The 11,080-nt window shown below is 35.2% G+C and overlaps 1 protein-coding gene across 2 annotated transcripts; it reads right to left on the bottom strand.

Moving 5' to 3' along the window:
- Positions 1-281: 281 nt before the first annotated feature.
- Positions 282-9,436, bottom strand: LOC106871578 (uncharacterized). Of its 2 annotated transcripts, none has more exons than XM_014918084.3 (4): positions 8,884-9,436; positions 5,677-5,822; positions 4,112-4,232; positions 282-3,041 (listed from the first exon to the last, which is right to left on the bottom strand). In XM_014918084.3, the coding sequence occupies exons 2-4, from the start codon at positions 5,798-5,800 to the stop codon at positions 2,087-2,089; spliced, it is 1,200 nt and encodes a 399-aa protein (XP_014773570.1). In that variant the 5' UTR covers positions 5,801-5,822; positions 8,884-9,436; the 3' UTR covers positions 282-2,086. The 2 variants fall into 2 exon arrangements, with proteins under 2 accessions (XP_014773570.1, XP_014773571.1); XM_014918085.3 differs by lacking the exon at positions 8,884-9,436 and adding an exon at positions 7,318-7,812.
- Positions 9,437-11,080: the final 1,644 nt, after the last annotated feature.

Here is an 11,080-nt window from a genome sequence, read left to right as displayed (position 1 = left end):
TTGTTCGCTTGAGATGGCAACATTTGCTGAAATAATAAAACGTAAGAAATGTGATGAGTTATCTCTCCTTACATCACTATCTTCCAATATTCTGGTCGTTGAGACATCAGCAAGAATTTACCAATTAATACAAAGATTTCAAAATTTTTAACGGTGGAACTCCAAGTAGATAAAGCTATAAATAATGACATGTAAATATTTTGTTAAAAAAAATAGTCCTTTGGGTGGAAACAGTCGAAAGCTGCCTGTAAGATGTAAACAAAATTTCAAAATTTGTCTTGTTTTGAATTAAATTTATTTCGTTTATAACAAGTGTTTTTTTTTTTTTTTTTATTTAGTCTTGAAAATATATTATTATCTGTGATATTTTCTCTGGCACAAAGAAAAAAAAACAGGAAAAATTGAAAGAAATCAAAAATAAAGCTTTTTGACTAGATTGAACCAAAAAACAATAACAACTGGAATAAAATAAAATAAAGTACAATAAAGTTTAGACTGAAACGTATACTTAAAGGAAGAATTATGAGAAAGATACAAACTAGAAGCAGGAAAGAGATACAGCCATTCTTTTGATTTCATCTTCTTGTTGATCAAATCCCACCCGTTATTACTTTTCCATAGTAATGAAGATTGGATTTCATTTTATCAATTCATTTAGTATGTAAGAGATTAAATCCAAAAAGTAGTCTATCTAGCAGATGAGCGAAGATACTTAGCTAATTTTGAAATTCTATTTCATGTCAGTTATGTTCTTAGTCTCCAGTTTATACAATGTGCTAAATTCAATGTGTTTAAAACTAACAGCTTAGTCTGGCCATCAACAATAAATAAAATAGAGTTGAGTGTTGTTTGTAAATGAATAAGTCAAGACTAGGTTCCATCTTGAAAAGGTGAGATTTTAAATAAGGGGAAATTTTTCATGTCTTGGAGATAGGAAAGTTAAGACAAAACTAATGATAATAATGATGATGATGATAATAATAATGATTTCAAATTTTGGCAATAAGGCTAGTAAGTTCGGGGCAGTGATAACTTGATTATATCAACCCCAGTATTCAACTGGTACTTATTTTTATCAACCCTGAAAGGATGAAAGACAAAGTCAACCTCAGCTGAATTTCAACTCAGAATGTAGAGATGGACGAAATGGTGCTAAGCATTATTATCAAGCCTTACTTAATAATAATAATCCTTTCTGTTATTATAGGTGTAAGGCCTGAAATTTTGTGCAAGGGGTTTAGTCGATTATATTGACCCGTCTTAGTTGGAAATAATTTCATTGACCCCAAAAGACTGTTTTGTTAACATATTTCTTTTGAGATACTCTGGGTTTCTTTCAATTAATTTTAAATATAATAAAGAATTGAGTAAAATAACTTAGTTATCATTCAGCTAGTGTTTTAAGAACGTAAATTGTGACTAGGGTTTGGTGGAAGATTTTAATTCAAAACTTATGAAAACAAGACATTTGTACTACAGAGCCAGAGGCAGTTTCAGGTAGGTTGGTATCGAAAGGGTTAAAGGCAATGTTGACCTCAAAATGTAGATGAAATGCCATTGAACATTTTGTCTGGTGGGCCAACAATTACCCCAGCTCAGTGGTGGGGGGGGGGGGGCTGATCACGTACATTAATCCCCGGTACTTGACAAGTACTTATTTCATTGACCCCCAAAAGGACAGAAAGCAAAGCTGACCTCAGCAGGATTTGAAACTAGAATGTAAAGAACTTGAAGAAATGCCACTTAGCATTTTATCCAACACATGAATGATTCTTAATAATTCTTTCGAATTTCAGCACAAGGCCAGCAATCCTGAGGGGAAAGGGAAATTGATTACATCGACTCCAGCACTTGACGAGAACTTAGAGTAGAACTCCGAAGGTAAAGAGTTGGGATAATACCACTAAGTGTCTTGTCTGTCTTGTTAATGATTTTGCTAGCTTGATAATGATAATAATAATAATTATTATTATTATTATTATAAGAAGAAGAAGAAGAAGAAGATGAAGAAGAAGAATGATTGAATGGAGAGAGACAGAGAATATAAATAAATACTGAAGGCATCGAGGGGTAGAATGAAAATGTGTCACCGAAAAATTGGCTGAAATTTAAGGTATTGTCTGAGAACAGAAGGTAAGGGTAGAATATCAATGTCACAAGTTCTGGAAAGGTGTTGGAGTATGACTATTCGACACTGACTTTGTAAGTTGAGGATTCGTGGCATCTGATAAACAAGGATACTAACTTCATCGGAACTCTGTTTATGATCAAGCACTCTCATGTAGCTGCCACAGCGGGAAAATGCGAGTTGATAATTAACACGACATATTCTTATTAAACCAGGAAGACATGATGTTAAATACTTAAGTAACGTTATTGTATCGGCGTTAAACAAATATATATCAGAGAAAGCTGTGACCCCAAAGCGGTTGTCAGTGAGTTTCTGAACAATAAGTAAAGTTCCGTCTTTGCTGTAGGAGAGATGAAAACGGCTGCTGCCAAACAGAACAGGGAGACACAAGTTGCTGCGTACAACAATTCCCATTTCAGATAAAGAATAAGTGACAAGTTCGTTACAGACGCCTGTTGCTCGACACTCGTAGTTGGCTACAGCAATACGAGACCACCTGAAACGAGGGTCAAAGGCAACATATGGTTGAACAGCATGATTCAGTGTAATGATGTTGAGGACTTGGAAAGTCTCATGAGAATATATATACAAATCATAGCTTGATGTTTTACTGACTTCGGAAAAGGAGAAGAAAAGAATAGCCGTACGAGAGCAGTCAGGTGTGATGTCACCATTAACAATAGTCATATTTTCTTTTGGAGATAACATGATGCCAAGAGTCTTCTTTTGTTGTATGTCTACAATAGGAAATGCAAATTGGTTTACAATTCCTTGTTGTCTGTGGAGTATGAGAAGGATGAGATGATCCCGGCAGGAAAGGGCAACACTACTGATTTCGTAGTCATCATTCACAAAAGCTGCGAGTTCACTTTTATTGCTGCAGGAAATTAAAATTTTCAATGATTTGTACCTGTTAATTAGATAAAGTAAAAGGAAAAACAATCAAATTTTTGGAGAATTTTGTATTTCTTTGTTAAATACAAAACAATAATATTTACTTGTTGAATTCATAAATCTTACAATTTTGTACATTTATTTTAATCATGCAACAATCTGCTACTTTTCCACTGTTTTAAATAATCGAATGGCCTAAGAGATAAAATTTTAATTTGTTAATTTTGTGCATTAAACACTATTATCAAAATAAACAATTTTGAAAAATATGATTAGACAAATTAGAGATCTTCTAAAGTTATGAGGCATCATTGTAATTAGGTCTGCTAAGGTCATTATATACAGGTGTAAAATTCTTTAAGATTACAAACCAAATGGAGATCAGTATGAAAAATATTCTTTGCTACTATAGGCACAAGGCCTGAAATTTGGGGGGAAGGGGCAAGTTGATTACATCGACCCCAGTACTCAACTGGTACTTAATTTATTGACCCCGAAAGGATGAAAGGCAAAGTTAACCTTGGCGGAATTTTAACTCAGAATGTAGTGGCGGGCAAAATGCTTAGCAGTATTTCGTCTGCCACTAAGCATTTTGCCCAGCATGCTAATGAAATACTGCTAAGCATTTTGCCTGGCATGCTAATGAAATACTGCTAAGCATTTTGCCTGGCGTGCTAACGATTCTGCCAGTTTGCCACCTTAGGATGAAAAATATTATTCAATGTAGAAACTTTATTTGCTTCCTTGCATCGGAGATCATTCTAAATGAAGATTCAGGAATCCTAATAGAGAATACAAAGTAAACTTGTACATCATGTATATATAACTATATATATATATGTATCTGTGTGTGTAAATTACTCATCAGAAAAGGTGGCCAAAAGCACTTGTGCATTGCATAGAATAATGCACAAGAAGTGAAGAGTGAATGAGTTATATTGAATAAGAGAGAGAAATAAACAAGTTTGAGAATATAAAATGGTGCTATGCATACACACACACACACACACACACACAGGTACAAGGTAAAAAAGAAAACCAAAAATGTGTGAAAAATTCAATGAAAATATGGAGAAATGTAATTACTTAATCTCTAGATTTTTGGTTCCTTTCTGAAAGAGAATGCGTACATAACGTGAACAAACTGATCCATCACAGTCGACATCTCTACAGCAGTAGCGACGAGAGTTTTGGAAACCATAAGAACCTAGATGAGGAGAGAAAGAAGAAAGCAATTACTGTGAGTGTGAAGATGTTATAAATATAATGGCTTAGCTGGCCAAAACTTTGAAGTCACTGTCAACAACATTCTTGTCTAAGATTAATAAATGTGCACTCTACAAAAGTACAGAATAACCCATCAGATTAAGGTAAGAGTGTGTATATATATATATATATATATATGTATGTATGTATGTATGTATGTATGTATGTATGTATGTATATATTTGTATGTGTAACATAACAGTTTAGAAAAACAAAATTGCACAAAATATTTTAACAATTTTTTATACTATTCCTAACAATATTTCATCATCATCATCATTTAACGTCCGTTGTCCATGCTGGCATGGGTTGGACGGTTTGACCAGGGCTGGCATGCTGAAAGGCTGCACCAGACTCCAGTCTGATTTGGTATGGTTTTCTACGGCTGGATGCCCTTCCTAACGCCAACCACTCCAAGAGTGTCATGGGTGCTTTTACGTGCCATTTACATGACACCAGAGCGCGTTCACGTGCCACTGGCACGGGTCGCAATTTGCGTGACACGGGTATCTGCCACGACTGCAATTTTGTTCGGCTTGATGGGTCTTAGGTCTTCTTGGTCACTACCTCCATGAGACCCAACACGCAAAAAAATATATAAAAAGGATTTTTAAGTATTAAATGGCTATGAGAAACCATCCAAGTAAAATGGGAACCGAAAGGGTCCATAGCTAAAAAATGGTCGAGACATACTGATCTAAGGGTACGCCTGGCAAAGGGTCCATATTGTTCCACATGTAGGAGTACACTGTGGAATATATTCACAGGATATCTTGGAGGACACTGAAGGATGCCTGTCCTTATTTCGTTAGGATGCTAGGGTAATGATTTGAAGGTAGAAGGCAGAGCGACGAGTGTCTTAATACATTAAGGTGTAGTTGTGGTGGAAGATGGGGAATTACGTTTTCTTTCTTACTAACCCACGAACTGCAATATAGGACAGTTTTTAAACAAATAATTTTATTATCTATCAATGTTCTATTATAGTTTATGACGAAAAGTTATTTCCCTTGCCTTGTAAAGACGCCATGACTAACTACCACTCCCTTGTGTGTGTGTGTGAGAGAGAGAGAGAGAGAGAGAGAGTTATTTCAGTAACTTAACTTCTGAGGCTGTATCAAGATTTATATAACGAATACGAAATATACAAATAATCATGAAGCATATTTTTATTGTTAATATATTCAATGACTTGGCATTTTCAGTTTTTAACAAGCGTGGCTGTGTGGGAAGAATCTTGCTTTCCAACCATATGGCTCCGGGTTCAGTCCCATAGTGTGACACCTTGAGCAAGTGTCTTCAGCTATAGTCTCGGGCTGATTAATATGATGATGATGATGATGATGATGATAATGATGAGTTAATTCAAGAATGCAAATACTTACTTGCTACTGAGTCCCAGGAATGGTTATCTCCAGAAAACAGAAGTTGCCATGGTTTCTGATAGGGAGGTAATATAACTTCGTAACTCGCAGACGGTGGGGAGATTTTCTTAATCAAATTGCCCATAAGTTTAGTTTCAAACGTGCCTCTGGAAGAAAAAGACAGAAAAGGTAAAATCAGGTAAATTCAGAATAGTTAAGAAATGGTTGTTGTTTTTGTCATTGTTGTTTAGCCCACACCACCTCATGTCAGCCCTGATCAAGCAGAGCTCTAATCAAAGATGGTCCAACCTTGCCCATCTGGTCTATTTTTCAGATCTAATGTATGAAAATCAGGTGCTGGTTTCCCATCTTTTACTATGGTAGGATTTGACATTGAGGGAAATCTTGTTTGCCGTTTCTAGAAGGTTGAATGCCTACATTAAGCAGAAATTTTAAAGCATTTTTATAATTTAAAACCTGCAAAAGATTGTCAACTATGTCCCCATACTCTGATCATCAGACTGTTGAAATCATCATCATTACTAGAGAATGGTAAAGTGACTTCCAAGGATGTCAAGCATTTGGTTTTGCTTTACATAAGAATGAGAATCAACAGAACAAGGATGAAAATAAGAAGGCTGTTTATGGTTTGGTATTTGTTTGGCAAGATTTTGTCATATATCTTTTACTTTTTACTGAAGCTTTAGTAGAAATACTTGCCCAAGGTCCACGCAGTGGGACTGAACCCAGAACCATGTGGTTGGGACGCAAACTTCTTACCACACAGCCACTAATAGAAACTATACAGGGTGGCCCAAAAGTAGGTTTACGGTTATTCGAATATCTCTTTTGCATTCGTATATTAACTGCTTAGATCTTAATTATAAAAATATATGATGCCAGTGCCACCTGACTGGTCCCGTGCCGGTGGCACAGAAAAAGCACCATTTGTACACATACACACACACACATATATATATATACATATATACATACACACACACATACATATATACATACACACACACACACACACATATATATACATATACACACACACATATATGTATATGTTTGTGCCTGAGTTTGTCCTTCCACCATTGCTTGACAACCGATGTTGGTCTGTTTACGTCCCCATAACTTAGGGGTTCGGCAAAAGCGATCTACAGAATAAGTACCAGGCTTATAAAGAATAAGTCCTGGAGTTGATTTCTTCGACTAAAAGGCGGTGCTCCAGCATGGCTGCAGTAAAATGACTGAAAGGAATAATAGAATAAAAGAGTGCCTCCAAAAGTTATCCCAAATTAATTTGGGAAAAGTACATTTTTTCCCCTCTGAGCAGAGTTATCTGTGGCTGTTCTGGTCGAACCGTTTCGTTTGTGGGAAGAACAGAATTGGTGTTAGTACAAGTTAGTAACCAAATACATCACGATAAGGAATGACTGTCAGTAAGTAAGTGAACGGCACACAAATCTCATTTCCCTACTAGCTGAGGAAACAAACCGAGGCCTCTGTGTGGCGTCTTGATATTCTAGAAATAGCAGCTCACCATCTTTTTTGTTTGTTTTTTTTAACAAAAGGACACAGGAATGCGTGATCTTAGATATACCCGTCCAGGTGGGGTGGGGGACAGAAAAAAAAGTAAAAACCAAAAGTACAAACCGGAATAATCACAGCTGGAATGTTCTAACGGCATGTCAGGGCTGAGCTAGGGTTGAACAAGGGAGTTTGGCAAGGAACAAGTAATCTAGGTGTGGAGGAGATGGCGTTGAAGTAGACAACACATGTGAGGTATTTGTCTGTGGGAGTGCTGCTTAGAAGTTATTTGGCTTACAGAATGGCGGTTGAAATTCCGCAAAGCTGGAATAGTTGTTCTGTACATAGAGGCATTTCGATCATTATTGATATCTACGCACAAACAATGTAGTCTCCTCGTAGTCGTTCGACCTGCTGGAAATAGCAGCCAAATATCTTTCGATTTCACCCTGCCGTCTTAAATGGGGAAAGAACACATTAGAGTAATGTAATCGATACTAATGATGTTTCTAAAACGATGAGATGGTCACGGCTTGATTGCCTTTGATCACAAGCCTGCTCAATCAGGTCTGAGCACCACCAACAGGACTCTATATTTGTGAATGTCCGTATCTTTGTTTACCACTTCCCGGACAATGGAACTTTTGTGACATTTTCGAATATAACCGAAACATCGAACGAAATGATTTGCAATATTTACATTTAATTCGCGAGTTTTTTTTAGTCCAAACATTATTAAAGCTGATTTTATTTGGCATTCGTCTGAAGTCGATAAGCTAACAACCATAAATATATCAAACCCGATGTGATTAAATATATTCTTACTTATAAATAAATAAATACGAGGTCCTCTGTTTATCCGTTTGACAAAATAAATCTTAAATAAATTCTCTCATTTTATTATTAATTTAACCATATTAGATTCTTCTGATTTTTATCAATTTGTAAAGAATCGAAGAATCGCTATTTAATCAGAAAAATCCCAAAGCTAAAACATTTTGTTTCTCCCAGACGAAGGAAAATCCATGTCTGAAAAGCGAGGAATCTCTTCATAACAAACTTATCCGAATCTACCAACTTTGCTTAATAATTTAAATCGAGACACACCATGACTAGTTCTTCGGATTTGGCTATTTTAATCGATACATGAAACATGATTGCCGTTATATATATATATATATATATATATATATATATATATATATATATATATATATATATATATATGGGGTGGAGTTGGGGGAGTTTTGGAACAGCTATTCCTATTTAAAGTAGTTTATTGTTAGTTAATAAAGGATACATTTTAAACTTTAAAAAGCTATATTTTGAAATTTGTTTTTTTATGGTATGAAATCAGTGTATTTTGTCCGCAAATTGGTGACACTAAACCTTCAAGAATTACGATACTTGGTGACAAATATCGCGACATTATTTCTTATATTTTGTTAGGCTGGATTTTCGGTGAAATGTTTTGGCGTAAAAAAGAAATTCGGTGCCAAAAACAAAAGAACACAAAGATTTAAAAAATATTTTCATAGTTTAAATTGAAAAATAAAAATATAAAAATATTAATTAAGGAATTATTATTAATCATATTTCATATTTTTCGTTAAGTAAGGAAATATTTTTTTATAAAAAATGTCTGATCTTCGGAAAATGTAAAAACAAAACGATGCAAAACTAAATAAATACCTTGGATGTTGGTAAAAGAAAACTAGAAATGGATAATGGTAATTCCTCAAGAATACAACATCAGAATTTGGTTAGATCAACTATTACGGCAATGTTTTCTGGTCTCCGTTTCTTTGTCGACGTCATTGTCTTCAGATTTGGTGCCGTGGTGTCACAAAGACACAATAAAGACAACTAATTAATAAACAATTAAGAAAATAAATTAATAAACAATTAGCACAATTCTCTCTCACAGTGGGTCCCTTTAGAATCGATTACCATTGTCTAACCATATTCGATCGACTAGTTACCGCTAACGGAATCGGTCAGCTTTTGTTCCTGGCACATTTATTTCTTTCGTTTTAATTCACTCAGTCGTTCCAATGTTTAGAGTCACACATGTAAATAGTAAATATTATCTATAGAGCCATATCGTATCGAAGAATTTTGGAAAAGTTTGCTTCTCTGTTTGTTAGTGTTGTTAATAAGTTGTTTCCCTTCTTGTAAATTTTTTTACAAGTCTTCATGGACTCGCAGACTTTCCATGTTTTCTTTGAATGAGTATCTGATACTTTATATAAAATATAGTTTGGCTATTTTGACTCACTGAAAAATTGTGAAGGCAACTTTTTATTTTTACTTTCTCTGCCCATTTAAACAATTTTATTAAAAATACATATATTCATAAATCGTATTATAAAATACGTTAATATATACAACACACACACACAAATGTATATATATATATATATATATATATATATATATATAAAGGCAAATTTATAGATGTCACTAAAGTGACAGAGGATATATATATATATATATATATATATATATATATATCCTCTGTCACTTTAGTGACATCTATAAATTTGCCTTTAGGTTTTTAAATTGCTAATAAGCTACCCACATTATTGATTATACACACACACACACACACACACACACAAAGGGTCATAAGACTGGGAAATCGGCCTCTGTAGCGTATTGGACGGGGTGTTTGGCCATTACAGGGTTATTCATTTTTGCCTTGGAGGATTTTTTTCTCGAATGAGTCGACTCCAATACCTCTTTTTTTAAAAACCTGGTATTTATTTTGTCAGTTTCTTTTACCGAACTACTAGATTACGGGGACGTAAATAAAACAACACCAGTTGTCAAGCGGTAGTAGGGGACAAACACAGAGACACGGTGGGAGATTCTTTCAGTTTCCGTCTACCAAATACATTCACAAGGCTTTAGTCGGCTCGAGGCTATGGAAGAAGACACTTGCTCAATGTGCCACACAGTGAGACTGAACCCGGAGCGATGTGGTTGAGAAGCAAACTTCTTACCACACACCCACGCCTGAAAAAAAAAAATACACACACACACACACTTTATTGAAATAAAGCATATTTACTCTACCTCTGGTAGTAGGCATGTATTAGCAGTATTTCATCTGCTGCTTTGTTCTGAGTTCAAATTCTGCCGAGATCGACTTTGCCTTTCATCCTTTCGGGGTCAATTAAATAAGTACCAGTTATACACTGGGGTTGATATAATCGACTTAATCCGTTTGTCTGTCCTTCTTTGTCTCCTCTGTGTGTAGCCCTTTGTGGGCAGTAAAGAAATAAGAATAAGGTACTGTTTACAATATTCGGGCCTGCAATCTTTCTCTTTATGGCTGTTGTTGAGTGAGCCCCTATGTTCCCACTCAGTGTGTTGGTATAGTACTGACAAGCTCTTCTCTTCCTTGAGTTCTCTCCAATGCTCATTAACCCGCACTTCTATACTACATGCTGTCTCTGCTATGCATGTCATTGTTTTGTTTCTGCACTGTCCCTCTGTACATCTTATTCTATAGACTACATTCCTAGCTTTACAGTATGTTAATGGGCTAACTCTACATACAATACAGTTCTTTTAATGGAACCCCCTGTACATGTTATGTAACCTTTAGAAACATACATAAATGCATTTGAAATATCAATTGACTTTATTATTCAAATCCCCCTCTCTATCCCTCTTTCTCTCTCTATCTATCTATCCATCTTACCTACCTACCTACCCACCCACCTACCTACATATATACATACATACATGCTTACTGTGTTTGGTCTGAGATATTGTCATCATTGCTGTTGTAGTCTTCGTGCTTCTGTTGAAATTAAGGAGTTTCATATTGTAGCCCTGTGGGAACTTTGACAAAATCTCTTAACATTAAAATTTACAATGA

This window comes from Octopus bimaculoides, chromosome 7 (assembly GCF_046866305.1).
Source record: "Octopus bimaculoides isolate indiv1 chromosome 7, ASM4686630v1, whole genome shotgun sequence".
NCBI lineage: Eukaryota > Metazoa > Mollusca > Cephalopoda > Octopoda > Octopodidae > Octopus > Octopus bimaculoides.
This window is presented reverse-complemented; position numbering and strand designations above follow the sequence as displayed.

Excerpts from the sequence above, each read along its gene's own strand:
- LOC106871578 (XM_014918084.3), bottom strand. The coding sequence starts at position 5,800 with ATGGGCAATTTGATTAAGAAAATCTCCCCACCGTCTGCGAGTTACGAA. Across the intron at positions 4,233-5,676 it reads TTCCTGGGACTCAGTAGCAA|GTTCTTATGGTTTCCAAAAC; the intron begins GTAAGTATTTGC and ends CTCCTCATCTAG. Across the intron at positions 3,042-4,111 it reads ACCAAAAATCTAGAGATTAA|GTACAAATCATTGAAAATTT; the intron begins GTAATTACATTT and ends TCTAATTAACAG.